This window comes from Furipterus horrens, unplaced genomic scaffold, assembly GCF_987537825.1.
Source record: "Furipterus horrens unplaced genomic scaffold, mFurHor1.1.pri manual_scaffold_4, whole genome shotgun sequence".
Taxonomy (NCBI): Eukaryota; Metazoa; Chordata; class Mammalia; order Chiroptera; family Furipteridae; genus Furipterus; species Furipterus horrens.
In genome coordinates this window covers 4,614,682-4,642,499 of record NW_028327174.1, presented here as the reverse complement: position 1 = coordinate 4,642,499, position 27,818 = coordinate 4,614,682, and the positions used below count along the sequence as shown (strand labels likewise).

Genomic DNA, 27,818 nt, shown 5'->3' with positions numbered 1-27,818 from the left:
GACACAGTGGTGTCTAGTATACGTTTGTCAAGTGAATGAAGACATAAATTACGATTCTTGGCTTATTATACACATATACAACACACATATATACCACTGAGTTCGGGCTACCAGCTGAAGACTAGAATTTGCAGAACTGGTTTTATTTGGCAAACTGTTAGGATTAGAAATTAACATTTCAGATTTTAGTGAAAGCTGCCCCCTCTCTGGTTATATTTCCCCTCTTCCTCCCTCACAGCTGTGGTTCGTATGGTTTGTACAGGCCAAGCCACCTCTGGCAAGGTGGTCCCATAGCACTCATCTGGTGTTTAAAAGCCTTTGCGTGAGCCCACGATCAATACTACAGTTGGGTGCCAGGTGATGTGCTAAGGCACTTGGTAAGCATAGTGGGCACTATTAATAGCTTTATTCTACAGCTAAGCATACTGAAGTTTGGAGACCTTAGGAAGCCAACAAATTCGCAACTATTAAGTGTGGAGGTAGGTCTTGAACACAGGTTGGCCCCAGAGCCTGGGACCCTAACATCTGACTGAGGAACCTGCTCCCTAGCATTTTCTTTTTATCTCACAGGAACCAAACAGTAGGAGGAGTTTCCTGTACATGTAGTGGCCTGATCCTCTCCACACATCTGTGAGGTCCTGGTGAGTGCTGAGTCCCTTTTTCCACTGGAGCCTTGATCCCTGGTGGTCAGAGGACCTTGAAAATCAATGGTGTCAGAGGGGTATAGTAGGCCGTAGGAGGGCTCAGATTTCTCATGAGATCAGAGGATCAGTTCCAGGTCTTCTGCTATGTAACTGAAGTGTGGGGGTGTTGCCAGCTGTTCTTGAGCCAGCTTAGCCGGCACAGGAAAGAGAAAGTCCTGAGATCTTTGAGTTTTTCATGGCCTCATGGCCTCATCCCTTCATCACAGCCCTGGATCCGAAGGCTCCACTGCATTAATTGCCTTAGTGATGCCCCCTGGGCAAAGGGTTATTGTAAAGGATGGAGGGTGAAGACTTTGAGAGGGCTAGTAATTATGTGAATTGGCGGGCCCATTTATTAACTATTTGTGCTGAGCACCCTGCCAGGCACTTCACATGAAAAATTTAGCAAGGAGAATGCTTGCACCCCAGTCTAATGGGTTCTTGAAGAAATGGGCTGAGAAGGAAGCACATTGCCTAAGGCACACAGCTGGCTAATAAATGACAGGGCAGGATCTGAACTTAGGTTTTCCTTTTCATTCACGCACTCATTTACTGAGTGCCTTTTATGTGCTGTTTCTGTGCGCTTGGGAGATCATTGACCAAAACAGACAAAAATTTCTGCTCTTGTGGAGCTTACATTCTAGTAATAGCAAGATGCAGTCAATACACATTATATTATATGATATAACTAGGCATGTCATATTCAAACTGCAGCAAAAGCAAAGACAGGTGTTGATAAAAGCTATAAAAAAGGGAGACTAGGAGTGCTTGGCAGAGGGAGCAGTTCGCAATAGAGCCCTGTTGAGAAGGTAATATTTGAGTAAACATTTGAAGGATAAAGGAGGTGAGGGAGCTAGCCACGCAGACCCGGGAGGGAGAGTCCCAGGCAGAGGGAGCAGCTCGTGTAAAGGCAGCTTAATTCCAAGGTGCCTTCCCTTACCCCCAGTGCCTCAAAACCCAGATGGATCTGAGAAGACTCCTGTTCTCAAGGAAGGAAAAACTTGAAAACAGATTGCAAGACAGCCAGAGTGGGGAAGGTCTGAACCAGTCCACATAAAACAGTTTGGGGATGGAGACTTAATTTCTGGGTGCTTGTTAGAGAACAGGCCTCTTTCCTGCCTACATCCTGAGGACAAAAGAAGTTACAGTAACCGAAGAGGCTGGGGGTCACCCTGGTTTTACACCCTCGATTAAAGTCTGCTTGCTGTTGCACACCTCTGCGGTGGCCTTGGACTGTTTCTGAGGGCATCTGTGATACGCATGGCCTGGTGCTGGTCCCTCGGGACAGCGCAGTAGGGCAGCTCGGATGTGCCCAGGTTCTCAGCTTCCTGGCTGGGCTTTGCCCTTGTTCTGCTTCAGCTATTCATTATATGATTCCAAGAGAGATGGATCTTCTCAGTGCTGCAGTGCCCCTTGATGGAGCATTTGCCTAAGTTGGGAAAGCCTGTTCTCCAACGTCCATGGAGAGGGGGGCCCGGATAAATCCACGTGAAAGCTGTGAGCCGGCCACGTGTTTGTTGTGCTACCCAGTGTTGTGCTTTGGGCTTCCTAAGGATCAGTTCAGGCCAGGTACTCACTGAGTGAGGCTGCTCTGTGCCAGCCCTGTGTTCTAAGGAGCTTGACCTTAAGCGGTACACAGATTGCTCCAGAGATGGATGATTTCTTACGTTTTGCAAGTGTCTACCCTGTCCTGGACCCCGCCCATTCCCAAAATATAGGATGGGAACAGGCAGGTACTTCACCCTCTGTGTGGTCCTTCTGGGGAGGTTGTCCGGCCCTCTTCCTGTTGGCTTGCTCTGATGGCCTTCCTTTTCCTGGTCCTCAGCCCTCTGTTTGGGCCTTGGAATACTTCATTTTGGGAACTATTTTGGGAATATTTGTGCTCAAGCTTGGGTGTTTCCCTTGGACCCAATTCTGGCTTTTACTTGATGACCAGTAAGAGAGAGGGACACTCCTAGTTTCTGACAGAAGTGCAATGATGGAGGTCTGCACGAGGCTTAGAGAGGGGTTCTGACTATTTAAGGAGGTCCTTGTTGGCTTCCTGGAGAAGGGGGTGTCTGTATGGTCTTGATGCCCCATCAGGAAGGTCTTTGGTCTGAACATGTGACCCAGCCTGAGTAGGGATACCTGCTGTCCCCTTGTGCAAATATTCCTAGCCTGCAACTCTTCTGGCTCCCTTCACAGATTGGTTCCTAAAGAGATTAAGGTTTTCTGCTCTGGTGTGTCTGAAGAGGGTTGGAAGTCAACACTCCCATCTTCACAAGAAAAAAAATTGCGTAAATTAAAAATCAGTTGCTGTTCTTAGATCCATTAGAAATTATAGGTCAAACTGCTGTCTGCAAAATTGGAGAGACAGATGGATACAAAGACTCACAACTCATCATAAGCAAAAGCTCAGGAAAGAAAACTGTCAGTGGAACCTGTATGAATGAGGGTAGGAAAACTGACACTATAATTGATGAATTGGGGGAGACCTTGTGTAAACAAGGTTGAGCGTTAAAATTTCATGGGGGCCCAGTCTTAGGGAGGAGCCCAACATTTGTGTGCGTTTTATATCCAGGAGCGCTACCAGGCCCCCAGAGTAAAGGGGGAATGGATTAGTAGCTATTTTGAAAATACATCCAAAGCATTCTGTTCTCCTTAACATGGCCTGCCCTTAAGGGAAACTATTAAATAGGAGACTAACTGACCTGGGAAAGGGAGATACCTAACTTCAGCCTGCTGCAGCCTTTCATGTTGGTAAAGGGAAATACCCAAGTCCAGAGCTCTTTAGCCTTTCTGCCTCAGCTAAGGAGTGTGTGGTAGTGGGCAGGGGGACCCAACGCCTGGGCAACACTAGTCAAAGTCAAGGCCCCGGGGCAGAGGCTCACTAAGAGACTGATGCCTAATCACAGGACTGTACAAGGCTTCCCCTCCCCAGCCCCTTACTGCCGCATCAGTCAGGCTCCTGCATAATAACGGGATTACAGTGGACGGAAATGCACATTTTAGACCTTATTTGTAAAGTCTCTAGGGAAACACAGAGAGAGCAGAGGAGACAAATCAAGGACACCAGAAGAAATTTTAGCCTCTAACACCTACAGCTATAGCAAACAGTAAACACAGCCTAACTCCAAGCCAGATAAACAAACATAAAGCCTTACACTAACGGCATATTTACCTCAGTTTCTTTTACATAGTACGTTATGTCTGGATTCAGCATAAAGCTACAAGGCACACTAGAAGACAACACAGCTTGGACAGAGCAAATGTCAGGACCAGATTCGGACATGGCGAAGGTGTTAGAATTGACCAGGCTGGGAATTTAAAACAACTGGTTAAAATGCTAAAGGGCTCTAATGGAAAAAGTGAACAACGTGCAAGAATAGATGGGTAATGTAAGCAGAGAGAAACTCTTAAGAAATGATCAAAAGGAAATGCTAGAAATAAAGAACACTAACAGAAATGAAGAACGCATTTGATGCAGGTATCAGTAGACTGGACATGGTCAAGAAAAGAATCAGGGAGCTTGAGCATAAGTCAATAGTAACCTCCAAAACTGAAATGCAAAGGAAAAAAATGTGGAACAGAATATCCAAGAACTTAGGACAGTTACAAAATGTGTAGTTTACATACATAGAGCATATATGTACATAATGCAACTACCAGAGAAGAAAAAAAGGTAGAAGGGAATAGAGTAAATATTTTAAGTGTTAATGACAGATACCAAACCACAGATTTAGGCATCTCAGGATAAATACTAAAACATCTACAACTGGGCATATCATGTTGAAACTGCAGAAGCATCAAAGACAAAGAAAATCTTGAAGCCAGAGGGGGAAAACCTTACCTACAGAAGAGTAAGTGAAGAGAAGAGCGAGGCTGGCTCTGTTCCTGGAGACATCAGATGTTCAGGTAATGATGGCAGAAAAGTTTGGATAACATTGGGAGAAAAGGAGGACTACAGTGTTATTTTGCATTTTTCTAGGAGTCTGGACAAAGAAGGAAGTCGAGCAAGAATCATTAATGGGAAGTTGACATCTACCTGATAATCACCTACAGTGGCAGGCAGGGAAGTCATTCCTAATGACACAGAGTTCCATCCTTCTTCATTCCCTCCTTTTGGGCATCCCAGGGGCTGGAAGATGTGCACTTCGAGATTGGATTCCCCTTTTCTTGTGTATATTGTCGCATTCCTGGGGAGTGCCGCTGCCCTGTTTGTGACCCAGACCGGACTTACTCTCTGGGAGCCCATATACCAGTTCGTAGCCATGTTGGACTCGACTGACCCGGGCTTGTCCACGCCACTAGCCCTAAACCCTAAAATGCTGGGTATCTTCTGGTTCACTCCATAAATTGTAGTCAAAATCGCAATATAAATTTTATCTTTTTAACCATTTTTAAGTGTGTACTTCTGTACATGTTTTTCCCTGCTACAGGAAAGTAGGATGTTCCTATGAAACCTTTTTTAAGCCAAAATGGCATAAAGCAAAGAGTATCCCCTGTTTTCTGAAAGTTTGCATTATGCCGCTTTGCTTTTATGAAACAGCTATATTAGTACAGGAATGGCTTTTTCATGAAAGCAAAAATCCTGTTAGGATTTCTTTTGGTTAGTGAAAAGTATTGTACTCATGTGGGTCTTTCGTAAAAACGACGTGGATTAATGCCAACTTATGGAAACTGGGAGAGGCCCTACTCACAGCGGTGCAGTGAACTTCTCAAACTGTTACATTTTGCAAGACTGAAACTCTGTACCCATTGAACAACTCTTCATTTCCCCCTCTCACACGTCCCTGGGAACCCCCATGGTACTTTCTATCTCTATGAAATTGACTACTCATATAAGAGAAATCATACAATATTTGGTTTCTTTTTGTGACTGGCTTATTACTTAGCGTAATAGTCTCAAGATTCATCCATGTTATAGCATGTGGCAGCACTTCCTTCTTCTCCAAAGCTAATATTCCATTGTATGAATATACCTAGTTTTCTTTACCACTCATCCATCAGTGGACTTTTGGGCTGTTCACACATCTTGGCTATTGTGAATAATGCTGCAGTGGACCATAGGTGTGAGGGTTTTTTTTAAAACAGCCTTATTGATACATAATTCACATATCTCACAGTCTACCCATTTTAGTGTGTACAGTTCAGAGTTATGTGCAGCCATCACTCCAGTCAATTTAGGAACATTTTCATCACCTCAGGAAGAAACCTTGTGCCTTTTAGATGCCAACCCCTAGACCCCCATCTTCCCCACCCTGTCTTAAGCAACCACTATCTGTGTCTATGGATTTCCCTGTCCCGGACTTTTATATGAATGGGTTTATATAATACGTGGCTTTGTGAGTGGCTTCTTTCCCTTAGCATAATGTTTTCAAGGCTCATTCATGTGGCATATCAGTATTTTATTTACTCTTGTGGCTCAGTAATATTCCATCGTATAGTTAACCATATTTTGATTATTCATCAATTGGTAGACGTTTGTATTGTTTCTACCTTTTGGCTATTGTAAATAGTGGTGCTATAAATACTTGTTTGCAAGGTTTTGTGTGGACATACATTTTAATTTCTTTTGGTTATATACCTAGACATGGAATTGCTGTGTCATATGATAACTCTGTGTTTAATCATTTGAGGAATTAAATGCCAGACCATCTTCCACAGTAGCTGTACCAGTTTTACGTTCCTATCAGCAGTATGAGGTTTCTAATCCACATCCTTGCCAACACTTATTACCTACTTTTATTCTAGCCACCCTTCTGGGTGTGAAGTGGTATCTCATTTTATTTGCATTTCCCTAATGGTTAGTGATGTGGAGCATTGGCCATTTGTGTATCTTCCTTGGAAAAATGTTCAGATTCTTTGCCCATTATAAGATTTTTTAATAGATTTTATTTATTTTAGAGAGAGGGGAAGGGAGGGAAAGAGAGGGTGAGAAACATCAATTGATTGCTTTCTACAAGCACCCCGACAGGAGGCAGAGCATGGAGCCTGCAACCCGGGCACGTGCTCTGACCAGGAATCGAGTTGGCGACCTTTCACTTTGTGAGAAGACAGCCAACAGAGCTACACTGGTCTGGGCTCTTTGCCCATTTTTAATTGAGCTATTTCTTTTTATTATTGAGTTTTAAGAATTCTTTATATATTTTAAATAGAATCAGAAATATGAATTGCAGGTATTTTCTCCCACTGTGTGGGTTATCTTTACACTTTTTAAAATAGGCAAATTCTAGCTATAAATTTCCCTCTAATCACTACTTCCGCTCCTAGGTTTTGGTATCTTGTGTTTTAGTATTTTTGGTATGCTGTATATTTATTTGTATTGATCTCAACATATTTTTCTCTTGTATGTGATGTGTGAAGAGTCGCTTCTGTCTTGCTGCTTTTAAAAATTCTCCCTTTGTCTTCTGAATATGGTGTGTCTAGGTAAGGATCTCATTGAGTTTATCCTACTAGGAGCTCATTGACCTTCTTGGATATGTAGATTAATATTTGTCATCAACTATGGGAAGATTTGAGCCATTATTTTTTTCAAATATTCTTTCTGCCCTTTCTTCTTTATATGTATGTTGGTATGTTGCATGGTGTCCCATGAGCTTCTGAGTCTGTGTTTATTTTTCTTTCTTCTTTGTCCTATTTCTCAGATAGGTTAATTCCAGTGAACCCATCTTCAAGTTTGCTGACTTCCATCAGGGAAGACAGGTGCCCTGTGTCAGCTAAAGGAAGAGGGCTTAGGAAACAGGAACCAAAGGAAGGCATTCCAGAACATGCTACTCTTTGACTTTAAAATCCTCTCTCTAGGATGAGAAACAGGAAATATGTTCTAAGACACAAAGAGACCCTAGACTTCTCTTGGACACAGCTTGGGGATTTGAATCTCCTCTGCAGCTAGGTTAGGAGGGGAGAAACTAGGGGAGGCACCAGGGGCCACCGCAGGGCAGGAGACAAGCTGCAGGGACCCTGTGGGAGGAAAGGCAGGGCTGAATCCCACCCATCAGCACCCAGCCCCTGAGAATCACTGAATGAAGCCCTGTCAGGAAAGGTGGGATGAGCTGAAAGGTGCCTAAGACAACAATGCAAAGCTCCTTAGCAGATCAGGGCCTTGCATGTGCAGCAGAGGGGCGGCTGGGAGTGGCGGTCACGGCCAGCAGAGCCTGGAATGTCTGAACGGGGTGGGGAAGGGATGCGGGATGCGCAAGACAAAAAGGGCCTGGGACCATTGCTACTCTGCCTTGCTGTGTTGTCACCACCACCACCGTGTTGGGCAGAACAGGGATGGCTCCCTGGTGAGAGGCAAGTCTGGACTGTCTAGAAGTATAATCTGCAGGCCACTTTGGAAATGAGAGGCCAGAAGATGCCATACATCTTCCACATGAGGCGAGATTTTAAACCAGCTCCTTGTCTCCTGTACCCAGAGTCCCTAACTGAAGCTGCCCACGGCCCCAGGTCCACGTTACACCTGTTTGCCCGAAGAACAGTTTTATTGGTGACCCGAGGGAGCCAAGGTCACTCCCATGCAGTGTCAGCCTCCAAGGCCTCCTCCAGGCAGAAAAGCTAACCACATGATTCATGGAAGTTCCTGACGAGAGGTCAGATCTCCACTCCTAATTATAAGAAAAATTCCAACTCTTGATTTCAGAGTCAATAAAAGGTCAAAGGCTAGAGTCCTGATGGGTACCAGTGCCCCTGCCTGTGGGGACTCAGGAGGCTGGCTAAGTTGTTCAGCAACATCTGTGGGGAATACAGATGAGGCAAGAGGCCAGGAAGGCCAGTGGAAAGTGCCCAAGACAAGTGTTCAGGAGGGGTCACACTTGGGCAGCGCGTGAACCTGGCACTAAGGTTGCACTTTGGGTCTGATGGGGTCACGCGCCGAGCAGGCCTGGGTAGCAGAGGACCCTGCCTGCTGGCTCTCAGCATGCCAAGGCTCCATGGTCTGGGGTCAGTGGTGCTGCTGCAGCCTGTCACATGTCTCAGCTCCTCATAGCTGGGGTATCTCCAGCTTCGTAACAGGATACAGGTACCACATCACCACCCCTGAAGGATTGATGATCACTGTGAAGTTGGTCTCAGCCTGGAGGCCACTGATGACACCGCCAGTGTAGACGTCCTGGGCCTGCAACGGGGAGGGACATAACCAATGCCACCCTAAGAATGGCCATGCAGAGACCCCTCAGAGGACATGGCTGCCTGGACTTTGGCCTGTCTGTGGTGGGCCTCCAGTGTGCACTACAGAAGTGGGAGCCCTGAATCTCCTGTTACTTCTCCACTGGCACAACCAACAGATGCCCAAACACAGTGCTGAGAGCCCCAGTCCGTAGAGAACCCAAGGAACATGCCAGCTGGGACTGACCAGGGGAGGACCACAGCCTCGGTGGGTAATGGGCCTCGTTTATACACGAAGTTCTGCTTGTGTTGCTGGAAGATACCGGTGCAGAGGACAGCACTAGCCATGGCCCTCAGTGCCTGCAGCTGCCCATGGGCACCTGCCACAGAACCCAAGGCCCACGGCGTAGGGGAGGCCGTGTGTGAGTGAGGACCACCCCCAGCAATGCCCTCCCAAGGAAACCAAAGGCACTCACTACCTGCAGAGCACTCACCTCGTACGAGCTGGAGCTGCTGAAGTTGAGCTGGGCGAGGGAGGAGTGGAAGCGATAAGGCATGTCCGTCCTGCGGCTGAAGAAGACTAAGGCATAGGCGTCACTGGCCAGGGGCCGCAGGAACACTTCAATGAGGGATTTGTTCTGTGCACAGACAATGGCTACTGGCTGGGGTCCCAGCTCAGGCAGGCCCTGAGGTCCCTTTCCTGGCCCTCACCCCCCAGCCCCCAGTTCCATTTCATGCAAAAGCTTGGGGAGGGTACCACAGCCTTCCAGCACCCCAACTTCTCTTACTCTCCTTCCTTCCCTGACTCAGCTGATGTTCTTCCCAACACTTACTCTGTGCCAGGCCTCACGCCAGGACACACAGACAATGCTGCAAGAGGTCCTGCCTCCGAGAGCTTGGGGCACAATCAGGAGGACAGACATGGACAGCTGCTACACTGGGGTGGAGGGCACTGGCCAGTGGGACTGACGCCCTCTGCCCTGAACAGCCGGGAACATGAACCCCCGTCCTCCAGAGGTCCCTGGCCTGGCAGGGATTCGTCACCTCTGGGCCTCACCAGTTCTACAGGTGCATTCTATAGGTGTGGCGATTTCTTTTTACTAGAGAGGAAAGGATCCGTGTGAAGCGCAGACTTCGGGGTGGCACTGTTGGAGGCAAGGACTACTGTACCATTTACCGATTGTGGGGCCTCGAGCTAAAGTTACTGAGACTCTTCAAGTCTCAGTTTCCTCATCTGTAAACAGGGAAAGAGTCTCTCTACCTTCTGAGAAAATCCATCTAGAATGCCCAGCACACAGTAGGTGATCAGTAAATAGCAGACGCCAGTACCAGTACCAGTCATATTCCCTGGCTCGAACGACTCCTAAACGCTGCAGGGGAGCCCCAGTTCGCTGCCAGGCAGCACAGTTCTCTGCCGGACATCTCATACTTCCAAACCGAGAGGCCTCACTGTTCCCTGTGCGCTGGTGTGGTGACGTCTCCCTGCCCTGTCTCCCATGGGCTGTGCTGCTCTGGCCCTGCTCTCACCCAGGCAAGTGGGGACAGTTGGAGTAGCACCCAGTAGAGTCTCCACCTGAACACAGCCTTGTTTTCAGGGGAGCCTGGTCCCTCAGCCTGCTTTTCCTTCTCCTCACACCCCAGTACCTTGAGAATCCTGCGTCCCTGGATGCCCAAGGGATCCTGGTTGATTTTGATCATGAGTGGATTCTGCAGAATGTCCATGTTCTGGGCAGAGATGGTACGCAGGTCTGTGGACATGAAGAGGGGGGCCGCCAGCACTGTCCACAGGGCCATCTGGGCCCGGGCTTGCTCGAAGCTGAGGCCGAAGTTCCCAATGAGCAGCTAGGGGCAGAGGAGAGGAGCAGTCAGCCCTTCCCTCCTTAGGGAGGAAGTTGCAGGGAGCCACCCCACGCTTGTAGCTGAGGCAAGAGAGGATGGAGATGGCAAGGACGGCCACATGTGGGAACGTGGTTTGGCCAACACCATTCCCCAGCAGTGAGGCCTCGGGGTGAGGAGTCCCTTTCCATCTGAGCCTCGGCTTTTTATTTCACAAAAAAATGGGGGTGCCAGTAGTGTCACAGGTTGTACAGATGCCCCAATGTGATCCTGTTGCCAGAGGCATTTGTAAACTGAAACACTCAAGTCAAGAAACTCACCAGGGAGGCAGTGGTAGGAAACGAGAACCTGCTTCTGCCAGGAACCACCCACCTGCCCTAACCGCAGCTGCCGGGACCAACAGCGACTCCTGACCCACGGTAACCAGTCCAGATGGGACGGAAATGATTACTGCTCACAACATTGTTACCTACTCAGTGAGAGCAATTTAAGTAAGCACTGTATATGGGCCAAGCTGTGCCAAGCATTTTAAACTCAAAACAACCCTGTAGAAGGCAGTGGCTGCTATCATTCTCATTTGACAAAACTGAGGCACAGAAACAACCTAAGTCACTTTCCCACGGTATGCGGCAGAGTCGGAGCTACAGTTCTAAGGCAGGTTGATTTCTGTCTCTCCAGGTGCCTCACCATCTGGCCGAGTATTTCTGTTGTTACAGTCATCACTGGTAGTAAACACTTGACTAAATGAAAAGCGCAATAAAACTGAGACTGCTTGCAAAAATACTTAAGTCTCCAGGGCTGTGAGTGAGGAGGGTACGAGGGGCCAGTTCAGCCTGTGGAAGCTCTGCAGGAGCCTAATGGCACACAGGGCATTGAAAGAAGAGTGAGGCAGGCTGGGCAAGGGCAGGCCAGGGAGAGTGGCAAGGAAGTGTGGGATATTCATGTGTCTCACCCCGCGGAGGAATAACGTCTCACACAAGAGTCACTACAGACCCAGTTCTCAAGCATCAGGACTGCCTGGGGAGGCTGTCAACAATGGGCATTCCCAGGCCCTCCCCCGACATTCTGACCCAAATGGTGAGGGTGGGGCCCTGGGAACAGAATTGTACAGAAGTTCCAGGGCGAGTCTAATGCAGCTGGTTCAAGGACACAGTTCAGAGACCACTGATCTAGAACCTGGCGGTGAGGGACCAGTTAGAGGGCACAGCGCAGTGGGGAGCAGGTCCATCACGGATGGCAGGCTTTGGGACATCCCCCTCCGTGTTGGTACCATGTCTGGGTCGTTCCAGTGCCCAGGGCCTGCCACTGGCTGCAGTATGTCCTGATGGTCCACAAACCAGTCCAGGATGGAAAGCACGCTACTCCAGGAGTCCTGGATGTCGTCATAGTTGCGCCAGAGGTTGCACGTGTCTGCCAGCAGACTGTAGTTCACCTGGATGTCAGAGGAGGCAGAGTCCAGCACCAGAGTCACACCCTGCTGCCCGGAGGCCTGCACAGGGGCTGAGGAGGCTCAGCAGGAGACACGGGGTGGGGAAGGAGAGAGAGCAGGCCCTAGCTTGCTCAGGATAAGACAGGCCTTGGAGAGAGTGGTCCTGCTCTGGGGCTGCCCAGGCCTCCTCTCCATGCGTGCTGGTGCCAGAAGCCTACCCTGCCCTCCCATGCCAGCTGGGGTCTCACCCAGGATACCAACACAGGCTGGTGTACCAACATTCCTGCTGCATACCCACCCTGTGTTCTCGCAGTGAGAGTCCCACCCTCTACAAGTCTGATCCCACCCTTTCTAGAGTCCTAGGTGCTGAGGGGCCCCCCTGGTGAGGTGCCCACAAGGCCCTTCAGAGGCTCGGCCCCACCTGCCCATCCTCATCAACCTTCTGGATCTCCTAGCCCACTCAGTACAACCCAGATTCTGACCACTTGATGACTGGCATGAGTCCCATGCCTTCGGCCCATCTATGAGGTGCCTCTTCTTCTCTAAGACCCTAGGCTGGCTGAGGCCCCCTCTGGGTACTTAGGACCCTTTCTCTAGATCTACAAATCAGCAAAGTGGGCAACGACGGTGAGAGCAGCCCTGGCTCTGCACGGGGGGTGAGGAGGCCAGGTGGGCGCACAGAATGGCTTACCTTCGGGGGGAGGCCCCCTTCGTAGGCTGGCCAGCTGCAGGAGAAGGCGATGGGGCGGCCTGTGGCATTCAGGGCCGCAGCCATCATGGGGTACCCTGGAGAAGTACAACCCTCATATTTCAGGACCGAGGAGATGCAGGAGGCAGACTGGGGCCTCAGCCCCAAACTTCTCCCACCAAATGTGAAGAAACAGGCTCAGCAGAGGCACCTCCCCCTGTACTCAAAGCCACAAACACTTCCTAGGTGAGGCATGGTGCCAACCCATCTTTTGGGAGTCAAGAACCCCCAGCCCCTGGTGAGGGGAATTAGGAAACACTACTTCCCAGGAGCCATACAGATTAATAAGCTCAGCCAAGTGGACACCAGTGGGCCTTCCATGGCCATCCCTTCCCGTCTACCTGATGGCCTCCAGCCAGCCATAGGACTCACCTTTGGCCCGTTCTTCTGGGGTAGAGAAGCAGCCATCCAGCTTCAGCATGTCCACCTTCCACTCGGCAAAGGTTTGAGCATCCTGGACCACCTTGTCTAGCGTGGTGCCTGGGTAACCCATGCAGGTGAATTTGCCCAGGTCCTCATAGATGCCCAGCTGCAGGCCCTGGGAGTGAGCCTGTGGGGAGAGCCAAGGACACCGGGGGTTCAGGCAGAACCCTCGGGGAGCCACCTCACAGGCACATCTGACCAGTCCCCATTAAAACCTAAAATAGTGCCCCAAAGCCTGAAGGAAAGGGTCTCCGCTTGCTGGCTGGCCTCTGCCAACTATGGCCCCCTCCCTTCAACACACACACCTCTCACGGGCTGTTTCTTGCCCCTGGGCCTTTGTTTCTGCCATCCCCTTTACCTTAAATGCCGTCTCTCTGGTATCAGCTTAGGAATTACCTCCTCTTCTGGAGAATCTTCCTGAAATCCCAGGCTGGATCAGATGCCCTTTGGCTCTAACCCACCAGCATGGGCCCAAACTAGCTATTTATATTTCCCCACCAAGCAGGGGTTGTGAAAATGGAGCCCTAAGCAGGGTGGGGTGGAAAGAGTGATCTGGCCAACAGGCCAAGGGGCAGGGCTGGGGTGGAGCTCACGTAGTCAGCCAGGAAGGCAATGCCATTGGGGAAGCGCTTGGGGTCAGGCACCAGGTAGCCCTTGGCATCACGCCCACCAATCCAGCAGTCGTCAATGTTCAGGTACGTATAGCCCAGGTCCCGCCATCCATCCTGTGCCAGCCGATCAGCCATCTCCATGAAGAGCTGCTCACTGGTGAGGCGGGCAGGGGAATGAGCAGCTTAGTGGCCTAACATGTTCCTCACCCTTGGCCCCTTCCTCAGATGCTCTAAGTATGAATCCAGGACTCTTGCCTGGCTGTCAGCTGAAGACTAAGCCAGGTAACAATTATAAATGACAACAGGGATTATGTTATGAGCCCTAAACAGTGTGAAGTTGGAATGGTCTGGCCACCAGGCCCAGGGCAGGACTGAGCCAAGGGAAGCACTGTGAGGTCTGGCCTGGCCTTACAATGATCTCCTTTCGATGACCTCAGGGACTGGGTCGGCAACAAGGTACCTGCCCCACAGGCCTGAGAGGCCCCAAACAGGCCAGAGGTACCAAGTCACCTATGGCTGCAGTCTCTCTGAGCCTGTCCTCTTTTCTCGCTGACCCTCGCCTCCCTGCCCCCACTCTGCAGAGCCCTGGGCAAAGCCTGTCAGGTGGCATGGACCTTACTCACCTAATGCAGTTCTTTGGGTCCTCATCACAGTCAGTGTTGCAGCGGAAGCGTTCCCAGGCCAGCCAGCCCATGGGTGGCCTCCGCAGGAGCCCATTCTCCAGCACTAGCACCTGGTCCACCAGGGCCAGCAAGAGCACTGTAGGAGGGTTGGGGGATGACTAAGTGACTCCCCAGCCCTTACCCCACCCCCTCCACATGCTACTCAGCCCTGCAGAGGCTCCCAGCCTGCACACGAGAGGAACAACTCCTGGGCTTGAGGCGGAATCGGCTCTTCCTGCAACTGCTGGCTCCTGCACACAGTGAGAGGGCTGACGGTGCCTGGAGTAGGGCAGTGTGTTTGAGGCCTGGGTCCTCACTTCCTGTTGTTGCAAAAACTAATAGCTGAGGCCACGTCCTTTCTATACCCAGACCAGCTCCGCCACACAGACCTTGACAGTACATGGTAGCCAGACGCCAGGTCTCCTGAATCTCATCCAGGATGTTTGCTCTCCACAGACGCCCAAGAGGCCTCAGAAGGGCTGAAGAGGTCAGCCAGGTGGGACCTGCACCCAGCCAGCTCACCTAGATGAGCCCTTTACCTCCTTATCTGTAAGATGGAGTTAACTACTGACTTTACAGGGCTGTTCTCAGCACATGCTGATATCACATAAGATAGGGCCTCTGCACCACCGGGGAGAGGGGGTGAGAGAGGAGGAGGACTGATTCCTGGGTGGGGAGCATTTCCTTCTCTCTTCCCTGCCCAGCTCCAAGAATAAGAGGAACAAGCCTCCCCACATCTCCACATCAGGGGAGGAGGCCCAGACACCAGAGGACTGGACTTCCTCCAGGTAGCCCCCACCCCCAACTGGTCACCTACCCTCCCATGGCCACGCCCTCCCATGTAGGTTACCTGTCTTCCACAACATTGCTCTGGGCTCAGCGTCTCAGGACCTGACCAGATCTGCTTTTACCAGCTTTATATGTTGGGTTTTGGAAGCTAAGAAACGTTAGAAAAGCACTGGAGTCACTACTGCCTGTCTAGCCCTGCCACCTTCAACCCTGGGCGTGGATCCCCAAGCTGCCCCCACTACCCCGACTCCCTCCCCAGCCATCACTTCCCTTTTTCCTTCAAGAATACTAAGTAAGGTTTCTTGGACATCAGACCTTACCCCCTTTGCAGTGCTGGGCGCCCGAGAGTCAAGGGCGGCCCTCCTCCGGCCCAGCAAGAGGAGAGGCTCCAGGCCAAGACCAGGCTCCGGACTCGTACCGGGTCTGGGTTGCGGACTCTGGCCGCTAAAGGCAGCAGATCGAGCGCGGGCCCGCCCCCCTCCAGAGTGCCCCTCCCGCAGCACTCACCTGCCGACTACCTCCGACCCGCCGCCGCTTCTGCCTCCAGAGCTGCGAACGCCGCCAGTCACCTCATTCTACCCACCGCGTTCCAGAGGGGCGGGGCCTGACGGCGGTTAACGTTTCCCGCTGGAGCCTATCAGAATCCTCCTAGTGACGCCGTGCCCCGCCCTCTGTGGGCACTGCGCTCTCTGGATCTCCCAAAGCCCCGCCCCCTTCGGGCTCCCTCTGCGCGGCGGGCGAGAGACCTGCTCTGCTACCCGCTCTAGCTCCCCGGAGGCTAGACCTTTCTCCTCTGCGGGTTCCTGTGGGCGAGGATAGTGCCTGGCCCTTTGCAGAAGTGCAGTAAACAGCTGGGCCTTGAATACCCGCTAAGGACTTTGTTAAGAGGAAATGAGAGCTTGCCCTGAAGCGGGCTCCGTAGTAAGCCTCTCAGACCCGGAAGATGAATAGGCTCGGGAGGAGAAGGGGTGGGGGAAAGCAAACCAGGGCAGCTCTTGCAAAACCTGGGGGCTTTCCTTTCCAACCTGCCGCCCGCTATGCTGGCCCAGGCACTGCATATTTCTTCCCAATTTCATTCATCAAACATTTATTGACCGAAAGCCAAACGCTTCATTCTGGGCACTTTTCGCTCGGACGGGCATGGGCATCTCAAACAGAACGGGCCCGAAAACCGAACTCCTGCCACCTTCCACATCTCAGGTAATGGCAACTGTCTTTCTAGGTGCTCAAGTCAAAGCCTTGGAGTCCTCCTTGCCTCCTGTTTCCCTCACTGCCCACATTCAGTCTCGCCACAAACCCTGCGCCCTCCACCTTCAGAACGCACCGTGAATCTGTACACCTCACTCCTTTCCCAAGCCCATCACTAGCCTAGGGTAGTGCAGCAGCTTACATTTCAGCCACATTTTTTCTCTCCACAGCAGCCTGAATAATCCTTTAAAACATAGTTCACTCAAGACCCACCCACACATTCTGACCTCATGCCCTACTGTCCCCCCCCCCCCGCCACCCCCCACCCCCCCACCGCTGCCTAGCCACAGTGGTCTCCTTGCAGTTCCTCAAACACAAGACGCCTCAAAGCCATTGCACTAGCTGCTCCCTCTGCCTGGAATGCTTTTCCTCCAGATATTGGCATGACTGGCTCCGCCATTTCCTTCAAGTATTTATCAGGTGTCACCTTCTCAGTGAAGCCCACCCTGATGATCCTACTTAATATTCATCCTCCCTACTCCCACAATTCCCAGTCGCCCTTACCCTGCTCTGTATTTTCCACACCGCGTACTACCTTCTTCTAAAACAATTGTTATGGCTTATATTATTAATTGAATAAAATTTAGTGAGACAGACAGATAATACACAGTAAATAAAAACATGAATATAGGCACGTTTCCTATAGTGGTTAGTGCTATAATGAAAATACAGCCCAGGAATGTCACAGACTTGAGGGTAGGTGAAAGGGTTTAGATCAAGGCCTCCCTAAAATGTGCTACTTTGACATGTGGATTACTTTGCACTGACAGCAATGGAGACCCTGTGGGCTCAGAAGAAACTTGTGTGCCCCCTAAAATTACCTTGCCCATAAGAGTTATTACTGGAGATGTTTTATGGCCTATCTGTATGGCAGGGCATGCATCAAATTACTGAGCATCTGCTTTTCTTATTAATCTGTGAACTCTTATTGATCTCCCCTCTGACATTTATTAGCTGAGGATGTCATATGTACCTTATTTTACCTTTGTGTCTCTGAACCTCTATGTATGTGAGCTCTCTGACTCTCCCATGTATGTAGGGTTCCTGCACCTATGAATACAATTAAATTTGGTTATTTTCTCTTGTCAGTCTTTCTCATGTTGACTTAATTATTTGAACAGCAGAAAGAACCTAGAAGGAGAGAGGAACATTTCTTCCTCCCCCACATAGGCTTCTTTACATGTATGGTCAGGAGGGGACAGTTGAGCTGAGATGTAATTGATGTGAAGGAGCCTTGAAGAGTTAGAGCTGAGGGGTAGGGATGAGAAGGAAGAGCATTCTGGGCTGCAGGGACTGCGAGGGGAAGAGCTCTGAGGTGGGACCCAACAGGTTCTCAGATGGTTTGCGCTCACGGACTTCCAGGACCATAGGGAAACCGCACCCCCCCCCCACCTCCTGCATTTGGGGATGGGCAGCAAACCTTATACTTGGAGACTGATTCTGTTTTTCCCAACAATTTATTTGGCACAGGTTCATCGTGGGAATTATAATAATTTCACAAGCCAATAGCATATTGGATTATGTATTCCTTTATTTGTTTTATTAAGAGATGACAGTTTAGTCACACTATTGTTCGAGTCAAGGGAAGGTGAAGGAATAATGTCCAAATTTAATATGAGGTGTGCTTTTTTATATGAGGACACACTCTGGAGAGTCAGCAGTGACCAAATAAAAAGCTGATTTCCAGCTGCGAGGGCAAAAGTAAAAGTCCCTTTTTGCTAGAGCATCGTTGCTAGGGAACTAATAGGCCAATATTAGTGCAGCAGGCTGGGCTGCTCTGAGGATTATCACTTCTGAGACCCCTGCAAAGTTTAACACCACAACCCACCAAAGCGTCTCCTTGGCTACTGGTAGGAACAAACGGCTCAAGGGTCTCCGGAGAGTTTCTAAGCTATGGAAGAATCGCCTTGCCCAAACCAATACTCAAATAGGCCTCACACTCTCAGTATGTATAGTAAATGATAGCAAGTGTCCTTTGTCATAGTCAGCTCAGCTGCTGACTCCTTATCAACGACAACAGCTGTAGAAAGATGACATTCTGGCGCAACTGAATTCATACTTATATCAAAGCAACTTTTTTTTTTTTTTTGGTCATAAACAAGTGGATTAAAACAACTTCACTTAAATCATAAGCAAGTGGATTTCAAATCGTATTAAGCTAATACACAACACAGGCCTACCCTTTTGGGGGGGGTCACCCAGGCAGAGCCTGGGAGTGGCAGAAATGGATAACCCCAGAAGCAGAGATCTGGCGACTCCAGGGGCCCCGATACGTGGCCAGGAAGCTCGGCCGGGCCTTGCAGGCCGAGTAGGAGCCCGCCCAGAGGAGGCGTCGGCTCTGCGGAGAAGTGGGCGGGGCAGGGAGAGGGGGACCGCAGTAGAAAGAGAAGGACTCGGAGCCTGGGGGGGAGGGGGGGTTGGGGTGGAAGTTGTAGGGTGGATAAGTTTGAGGACAGCGGACGGCCTGTGGTGGGGCCCTGGGTTCGAGGCCGCCCGCCACTGACCAGCTCTGTGACTCAGGCAGGTCCTGGCCTCTCCGGTCTCAGTTTCCTTCCCGCGAAGATCGAGGGGCATCTTCGGGGATCCAGGCTTGGTGAGTTCTGGATTGGGAGGGTGGGGGCTGCAACTCGGGTTGCCCAGGAGGGGTCTCCCGACTCCCGCAGCCGAGCTCGCTGCCCCGCGGAAGCGCAGGGTCCGGAGATGGGGTCGCCCGGGGGAGCTGCCGCAGCCCAGCTCCGCGCGCCACCCTCATGGACTTCGGCGCCCTCGGCGGCGCGGAGAAGAGAGAGCAGGCCGGACGGGCTCCGGGAGGAGGCGGCCCCCGGGAAGGCGTGGCCCGCGGGGACGTGGCGGGCCAGTTCCTTTCCGCGGACCGGGTAACGGAGAGAGCCGCGGCGCCCTGGCTCCAAGGCGTGCGCCGGCGAGGTCGCAGTGAAATGACCCCTGTTCAGGACACACCGCGGTGGCGCCTGCCGCTCCTCCAACAAAAGAATCGGAAAAACGCGGTGCACCGGCCTCCCGCCGAGTGTGCGGTACCGACCTCGCAACCCTGGGAAGGTTTTCGGGGGAAACACGCATCCCCAGGCACGCGAGAGGGGTTGGGGGACAGACCTGTGGCCTCCCGACCCCCTGCCTGCGCCCGGGTGCTGGGCCCAGGACCGAGTGAGGCCACTCCAGCGGCAAACTTCTGGGATCTCCAACTCCTCCACGGACCCCCTTTCTAGAACTGCCCCTCCCCTATCCCAGGACGCTGCCAATTTCTCTCACAGCCCTTGTCATGACCAGTCCTTACTTTATTTAGTATTCAATTAGTTTTTAATTCATTTATTATTATTTCTGTCCGTTTGTTTACAACGTGTCTCCCTCACTGAATGTAGACTTCAGGAGGGAGAGCCTTTGTTCTGTCCTCTGTTGAATCCGTTACTTCAACAAATACTTCCTGACGGCCTGCCTGGGCCCTGCAGGGGTTGGATATTGAGACTACAGAGGGAGCCTAGCCAAGTCTCTGTCTAGACATTCTGGGGAGATCTTTGTGGAATGAAGACAATCAAAACAAGGGGGCTGTGGTTGGGTTATCTTGGATCAGACCACCTTGGTGCTCAGGAGCAGCTTAGATAATGTGATCAGGGCAGACCTCTCAGATGAGGTGATTTAAATTAAAGCCTACAAATAAACTGCGTGACAATTGCTAGAAGGGAAAAGCCGGAAGCTATAAATAAGGGCATTTAACTCTGACCTAGCTTCAGAGGGCAAGGAGTGGAAGTCTGAATAGTGAAAGTCAAGACAATAGGACCCAGTCCCTTAAATTGCTCCTAGGAGCCTGGCCTGGGTATGTAGTTTGGTGGGGGATTATCAGAGGCCTGGGAAGGCTTCCTGGAGGAGGTGGTGGTTTCACTGGGCCCCAAAATTAAGAGTTCTTATCATTTAGGATAGCTTGACTGGGTGTGAGAATTATTTTGTAGGTGTACTGGAAATCACGTGGTCAAGTGGTTGAGCCCTGTGGCCAGACAAGAGAGGCCCCTGCCCACATCTAGCAAGCTCTGCTGGTAAGTGGGTCATTCCAAAACTTGCCCCCAGAAGGTGCAGGGAATTGAATCAAGAGACTAAGTTCTGCTTCTACTGACCACATGACTTTGTGCAGGTCACTTTCACTGCTCTGGGTTTCAGTTTTCCATGAGTCAGGAGGGTCATGCCCTGGAGGTCTGACCTCAGGGTTGGCACTAGGGGGCCCCCACATTAGGGACGGTTTAAGCATAATGGTTTCACAGGGCTTGGGGTTCATTTCAGTTCAGCTGGGCCTGTTTCTTTGGATTTTAAAAAGCTGTGTCAAAACCCTGCCATAACTCCTGCCGGGATAGAATCACATTATCCTTTTCTCTGAGTCCTCCAATGTCCAGTGTTTTTCGTGACCCTCGCAACAGCCCTTTGAGAGAAAGGCAGGGGAGACTAAGTCATTTCACACATGAAGCCACTGAGCGCCTCAAGGCACACAGCAAGTGAGTAGAGGCCACAGGGCTGGGGCCCACATCTCCTCCAGAGCCAGCACTGTTCCCCACAGGGACACAGGGCCTGCCTCCCTCTCTGATCTGTGGCCACCTCTCTTGCCTCACAGTTCTTATGGGAGCCATGAAGCTGAACAAGAGAAGTGTGGCCCACTATGCACTGAGCAACTCTCCAGCAGACCACATGGGCTTCCTGCGCACTTGGGGGGGCCCAGGGACTCCATCCACCCCCAGTGGTACTGGCCGAAGGTGCTGGTTTGTCCTCAAGGGCAATCTGCTGTTCTCCTTCGAGAGTCGAGAGGGCCGGGCTCCTCTGGGGCTGGTGGTGCTGGAGGGCTGCACGGTGGAACTGGCAGAGGCTCCCGTGCCTGAGGAGTTTGCCTTCACCATCCGCTTCGATGCCCCTGGTGTGCGTCCGCACCTGCTTGCAGCTGATGGACCCGCAGCCCAGGAGGCCTGGGTGAAGGCGCTGTCCCGGGCAAGCTTTGGCTACATGCGTTTGGTGGTGCGTGAGCTGGAGAACCAGTTGCGTGATGCCCGCCAGAGCCTGGCCTTGCATCGCCACTCATCCTGGAAGGCCGATGCCAGCCGCTGTAAGCCCCAGGCTCTTGACCACTTGTCTAGGGGCCTGGAGAAAGGCCACTCCCTCTCCAGGGATTGCAGCCCTATGGGCTTGGTAGAAGTAGCAGGCAGCATGACAGCAGGGCGGGGCTTGGCTGAATGTCAGTTACAGGGCCCTGCCAGCCTCCTTCTGGGCAGGGGCCAGAGCCCAGTGTCCCCTGAGACCTCTTGCTTTTCTACCCTACACAAGTGGTATGGCCAAGAGATCCTGGAGCTGAGGCGGAGCTGGCTGCAGAGGGCCCGGGGAAGCCAGGCAAAGTGTGAGGAACAGGCTAGGCCCTGAACCTGGGTCCTTTGGGCTCTGCCCTTGTCCTGCTGGCAGGACACGAGGGCCAACTCTTTTTCAGGAGTTTGATGTTTACTCATTTCCAAAGTTGTTTTTTTAAAAATATTTTTTAATTTTCGAGACAGAGAGAGGAAGGGGGGAAAGAGGGAGAGAGAGAAAGAGAGCGAGGGAGAGAGGAACATCGATTGTTATTTATGTATTCCTTGGTTGCTTATTGTATGTGCCCCGACCAGAGAGCAAACCTGCCACTATGGCATATCCGTATGACACTCTAACCAACCGGCCAGGGCCAAAGTTGCTTTTTTTAAGGAAAGCTCCCTAGGTTCCAGATCCACCTTTGTGCCTGGAGAGGACTAAGGAATCATTACTTGTAACCTCTTTATTTCCTGAGGCCCAGAGAGCAAAGGTGGCTTGCTCAGCAGTCACAGAATGAGGCCCAGGTCTCCTGACACTGTGCTGGATGGCCCATCCTAGTGAATATTAATGAAATGGAGAAGATAGGAAATATAATGTACCTACAGGCCACCTTGCCTTTCAGCTGCCAGACTCAGCCAGTTTCCAACATGGGGAGCCTCATGTACATTTAAAAAGCAGAAGTTGACGGGAGTGTTGCTTTCAGATTGACAGTATTAGAGAAAGTGGACTTATTATACCATGAGGGTCTCTGGGGCTCGGCTCTTCCTCAGTGGTGGGGAGACTGGACATGTGACCCCCCCACTCTGCAGCCTGGGAAGGGCTCTTTGGTGGCAGAGGGCCATCAGCCAATACAGAGGGATTTATTCTGCTCAGAAAGTGTTGGGACCCTGTCCTCTCACCCCCTCTCCCTCACTATACTGCCAGCAGATGGTGCTGGACATTGACCCAGGAAGGACTGGTAGCTTTGATGTCCGCAGAAACCCTTACTGCATACTGTCTGCAGCAGCCAGCTCCTGGAGCTGCCAAGTGGGCAGCGAAAGAAGAGGCGGGCAGGCAGTGTGGCTCTCCAGGGGAGTCCATTTTGTGTTGGTTGTCAGCCCTGGGCATTCTGGGAGCTTGGGCACAGGATTCCTGGTACTTTGTGATAAATTCTTTTCTCCTGCCTGGGCTCCCAAAGAGGTCTTCCCGTCCCTGGAACCACATGGGAACGTGTTTACAGCCCTGCTTGTGGCCCGGTGTGTCCCTGCCAAGACTCTTTCACTGCTACTCTCACCAGCAGGCCAGGTGTTCTGTTTTGATTGTACTGGAAGGCAGTGGCTGGCTCCATAGAGCCAGACTAGCCTGATGCCCCGTGGACATGGCGGCAATGGCTGGAGAAAGGATGCAGGGCCTGGGCAGAGAATACCCCCACCCCCAACACACGCAGTCTGCTCCTCTCTCCCTTCCTGCGGCCTCAGGCAGCCTGACAGGCTCAGAGCCTCTTAAGGCCGGGGGGCTGCAGGGCGGGCCCAGGGTCCAGGACCGGTTCCTGCTCCGAGTGTTTCCGAGGAAGAGGGGACGCCTTCCCAGCCTTATACCGGAGCTCCGCAGCCCACTTCCCCTCGTCTTATATAGGCCCTCCTTTTATCTTTCTTATTGTTACAGTACTTTTTGTACGATTAAAACACTAAGTTTTTATTACTCATTTCGGTTACGCAAGTTTATTTCAACCATCGCCTGGGGGCTGCACGGCCCCGCTCTGGCTGACCTGGGTGGGGAACAACGATAAACCCGAAAGTGTCCCGCAGACGGTCAGAGCTCGCCGTCCCGCCTACTGGGCCTGGAATGCGGGGGAACTGGTGCTCCGCCGTCGTCCTGTGACGTCACGACGTCGGGCGGACTGGGCCAACTGCCTCCCGCCCACCGCAACATGAACTAGGCGCACTGCTCGAGTGTGAGGCTGGGCTTCTCGGCTGTTCCCGAAAGCCTCGCGAGGCTTGGGGCGGCGTTCTTTCTGAGGCCGTTGCGGGCGTCAGGCGCTGGGGCCCGGGGACCAGGGATGGCGTCCGGAGCGGTTCGCTGGCTGGTATTGGCACCCGTCCGGTCCGTGGCTCTGCGGAGCGGACCGGCCTTGAAGAAAGATGGCGGTATCTCCGCCGGACTGGGCGGCGCAGGTCGGACCCTGGTACCGTCGAGGTCAGTCATCGTTACTCGCAGCGGCGCCATTTTGCCCAAACCGGTGAAAGTGAGTGTCTGCCTGGAGGCGGGGCGAAGGTGCCGAGGCCAATCATGGTGGGGAATATGTGCGGGTCGACTTTGATTTGATAGGAACAGTGGCCAATCATACGACCAATTTATGCCGGAAGCCGGATCAAGGACAAAATTTTGCGCTGTGCGCTAATTTTGACAGGTGGGAAGTGGTGGGGTCAGATCCCGATGTTGAGCTCAGTGTTTAGAGACTGAAGGTGGGGGACGAAAACTGCGGAAGATGGCATTTTGCACTAGCTTTTGGGAGCGCGGCGTCTTAAGTCCATCTCCGGAGCCAGCAGACTCGGCTTTATGTGTCCGATAGACAGTTGATGGGATCAAATGACGAATTAGGGTCTTATCATTTTCTTACGAGTTTTGACCTAGTATTTATATCATGTGATGTGCAGTCCTAAGAGGTGTGGAGGTTATTATTACAGTAACTTTTACCAATGAAGAAAGGTGCGGGGGGCGGCGGTGGTGAGAATGCTGAAGCCAGTGTCCGAAGCTAGTGGCCCAGGAACCCAGGTTTCCTGCTATTTCAGCCCTAACTGGTCCTGCTTTTTCCACCACTAATGCCTTCATTTGCCGTCAGTACGCTCGGGCCTTTCTAAGTAAAATGTAAACAGCTCCGTTTGCTCTTTACAAAACAAAAATTCTTAAAAGCTAGGCTGGCCTATGCTAGTTCACACAGACAAGTGAATTCAGGGCCTTTTCATAGCAAGAAGGAAAAAGGTGCGGCGTCCATGTTTGGGCAGAGATGCGTAATAAAAAGGCATAGCTGAAAAAAAACTTTTTTTTAAACTCCATAGGAAAATACAGAAGGAAAGGTTGAGGTTTCACGCAACATCCCAGAGCATTTAAAAAGTTAATCTTTTAGTGTGAAGTTATGCTCACTTTTCAAAACACACCTGTTTCTAAAGTTTTTTTAAATATATGTTTTTAAAGATTTTATTTATTTTTAGAGAGGGCAAGGGAGAACGAGAGGGAGAGAAACATCAGTGTGTCTAAAATGTAATGTGAAATCAAATTTCTCAGCCACCAGGAAACCTGTTACTTCAAGAACTCTATGGAGTATCCCTTCACCGTACATCTTTTTGTAATCCATTTTCATGTATTTAGTGTCTTCAAGTAGAGCTGGACTTTATTTCTACAGTCCAGCTCTCTTAGTACTTTTTCACCTGTTTATAGGTATCAGCAAGTGATTACCAGGTTGTGCCCCAATTTTTATATGTCTAGAGTGCCTTTATCTTTTCTTTCCATCATCCACTTTGATGCCATAAAATCGCTTCTAATTATTTTTTGCTCTGAACTCCCCAACGGCTTTAAAATCAAGTTGCTTATGATGGGTTTGGGGTCCCTGAGAGGAAATGACCCTGCGAGGGCCAGGCCTGCTGCAGTCCTGCCCCAGTGGGCCCTGGAGCTCACCGCCACCGCTCTGACCCTCTGCAGATGTCCTTCGGCCTCCTCCGTGTGTTCTCCATTGTGATTCCTTTTCTCTATGTTGGGACGCTCATTAGCAAGAACTTTGCTGCTCTACTTGAGGAGCATGACATTTTTGTCCCAGAGGACGATGATGACGACGACTAACAGGTAAGACCTACTATTCCCCTCTGTGAACCAGGAGCAGGAACTGGGTGGAAAGTCTGAAGTGATGCAGTTTGGGCTGGTAGCAAGCAGCATCTGGGCACTCAAAGCAGAAGCTCAGAACTTTAATGAATTGACTCACTGGGTGGCTAATATTTTTATTTTGCCTTTTCTGTATGTTGGATGAGGGAAACTGTCTTACTGACTTACAAATTCCCTGGGGTGTCTTCCAACTAGGTTGGACCCCAGCCAGCCTTTCATCTGTCCTTTATGTACCCTCATTCTGTCCACCCCCAGATTCTCTCAACAATTAAAAAAAATTGTTTTTTAATCCTCACCTGATATTTATTGATTTTAGAGAAAGAGAGAGAGAGAAGCATCAGTGTGAGAAAACATTGGTCCGTTGCCTTCTGTATGTGCCCCGACCAAGGATGGAACCCGTAGCCTTTTTGGTGCACAGGATGATGCTCCAACCAACTGAGCCTCCCAGCCAGGGCTTCATTATAGTGCTCCACATTGAAATTTAGAAACTAGATTGCCACCATGAACAGCTATGGTTACCAAGCTCTGCACCAGCACAGTCTGAACACGGGCACCAGAGCCTGGTCACCACTGCTCACAAATGCTTCCCCCAGTGCCTGTCCCATTCAGCTTGGCTTGACTTCCGGTGCTCCGGTAGGTGCTGTGCAGTTGCATTACCATCATAGATAAGGCCGTTCCTGATTCCTTAGTCTGGCACGCAAGGCGTGGCATGACCTGGTCACACCTGTTATTCTAGCCTCATCTTCCATATTCCAGCCACACACCTAACCCTAGTATTCACCATTTCTTGAATTACTCATGGTCTTACTCACTCCCAAGCACTGGTTCATTGCTCCTCCCACTTGGAGGGCTATGTCTCACTGCTCTGTTTCCACCAATTCTTCAATGTCTTTGAGAGTTTTCCCATGTTCCTGTTTCAAAGTGACTGCTCCTTCGTCTGACGGACCGGTACCATTCTGGTGACATTCAGTATTATGTGTTTATACACATTCTCACACCCCAAACTCTACTAGACTATGAGCTTCTTGCTGGCAGGGAATGTGATTTTTGTACCTTCGGGCCCCCAGTGCCTGGTCTGTGGGGAACGTTTAGGAAACGAGGGACTAAGCCAATGTTTCCCAAACTGCCCCCCTCCTGTTGGGCAGAACCGCTGTGTGGGATTCTTTTTCAGCATGTGGATAAAGAACTGCTCTGCTGCCCCAGTTCACCGCTGCTTTCCTTTCCCACAGGTCGTGGAGGAGGTGCAGAAAAGAGAAAGCCCCAGCTGAACTAAGAAACAGTGATGCTTAGAGCTTCTCCTCCTGGCTGGTCAGCAGAAGGGCCCAGGGAAAGCCCTCAGCCTCCCAACTCCAGTGCAGCCTCCTGCATGGCCTGTGACCACCGCCAAGAGCTGCAGGCTGTGGGGGGGGGGGGGTCCCTGGGGTGTGCCATCCACTGAGCATAGTCAGCTGATGAATAAACACCATAAACACCAGCTGCGTGTGACCGAGTGATGGCTAGGCTTTCTCAGCACGAGCAGCCTCTAGCTGTGGCAGAGCCTGGTCTCTGCTGTTCATTCTCTAACTGACCTTTGGTTTACAATCCAGGATCTCCAGGCCCCTATACATCCACAACTGTGGGAGCCTGGGGCCTATCTGCATTATTTACAGAAACCCAACAGAAACTTTCCCCTCCATAAAGCTGCACAGGCTGAGCACGCCCTCGAGCTTTTGTTGTTGTTAACACTAGCTAATTGTCACATGGCAGTCAGTCATAGACGCTTTGGTTGTTAGTTTAAAACTACTTAAAAATATTAAAATGATTCTTTCAAAACTTGGGTTTCTTAGTTGAAAGGATAATAAAGGCGTTGGTGATGAAAAATTTTGGAATCCTAAGGGTGACTGTATATACTGAACCCTTTTTCCAGGATTTACTGTCCAGGGAAGCAAACAGATCAGTTCTTGAACCTGGATCAACATTTATTCTGTCACTTTAAAGCTACACCCATTTGCAAAAAAGTTGGAATACTGTGTTCTCTGTGTGTGCGTTGAACATCTGTGTTCTGAGCAGGGAGCCTAATCGGGTAGGAAGTTATTTTCATTTTAAGGGCTCATGCTTGTTGCAAATGGGGGTGGCTAAGCCTCT

General features: G+C 51.0%; 3 protein-coding genes across 5 annotated transcripts; 2 read left to right on the top strand and 1 right to left on the bottom strand.

Moving 5' to 3' along the window:
* Positions 1 to 8,127: 8,127 nt before the first annotated feature.
* On the bottom strand, positions 8,128 to 15,876 carry NAGA (alpha-N-acetylgalactosaminidase). 2 transcript variants are annotated; one of them, XM_090272320.1, is made up of 10 exons: positions 15,774 to 15,876; positions 15,328 to 15,414; positions 14,439 to 14,574; positions 13,798 to 13,969; positions 13,154 to 13,331; positions 12,725 to 12,819; positions 11,875 to 12,036; positions 10,413 to 10,610; positions 9,263 to 9,406; positions 8,128 to 8,778 (listed from the first exon to the last, which is right to left on the bottom strand). In XM_090272320.1, the coding sequence occupies exons 2-10, from the start codon at positions 15,341 to 15,343 to the stop codon at positions 8,644 to 8,646; spliced, it is 1,236 nt and encodes a 411-aa protein (XP_090128446.1). In that variant the 5' UTR covers positions 15,344 to 15,414; positions 15,774 to 15,876; the 3' UTR covers positions 8,128 to 8,643. The 2 variants fall into 2 exon arrangements, with proteins under 2 accessions (XP_090128446.1, XP_090128447.1); XM_090272321.1 differs by lacking the exon at positions 15,328 to 15,414 and having other exon boundaries at positions 15,774 to 15,875.
* Positions 15,877 to 18,941: 3,065 nt separating this feature from the next.
* PHETA2 (PH domain containing endocytic trafficking adaptor 2) lies at positions 18,942 to 23,101 on the top strand. Of its 2 annotated transcripts, XM_090272322.1 has the most exons (3): positions 18,942 to 19,107; positions 20,477 to 21,010; positions 21,127 to 23,101. In XM_090272322.1, exons 2-3 carry the CDS (start codon positions 20,977 to 20,979, stop codon positions 21,918 to 21,920), a joined length of 828 nt encoding a protein of 275 aa, XP_090128448.1. In that variant the 5' UTR covers positions 18,942 to 19,107; positions 20,477 to 20,976; the 3' UTR covers positions 21,921 to 23,101. The 2 variants fall into 2 exon arrangements, with proteins under 2 accessions (XP_090128448.1, XP_090128449.1); XM_090272323.1 differs by lacking the exon at positions 18,942 to 19,107 and having other exon boundaries at positions 20,236 to 21,010.
* A 619-nt stretch (positions 23,102 to 23,720) lies between these two features.
* Positions 23,721 to 27,168, top strand: SMDT1 (single-pass membrane protein with aspartate rich tail 1). Its single transcript, XM_090272329.1, has 3 exons — positions 23,721 to 24,063; positions 25,518 to 25,658; positions 26,924 to 27,168. The coding sequence occupies exons 1-2, from the start codon at positions 23,878 to 23,880 to the stop codon at positions 25,653 to 25,655; spliced, it is 324 nt and encodes a 107-aa protein (XP_090128455.1). The 5' UTR covers positions 23,721 to 23,877; the 3' UTR covers positions 25,656 to 25,658; positions 26,924 to 27,168.
* Positions 27,169 to 27,818: the final 650 nt, after the last annotated feature.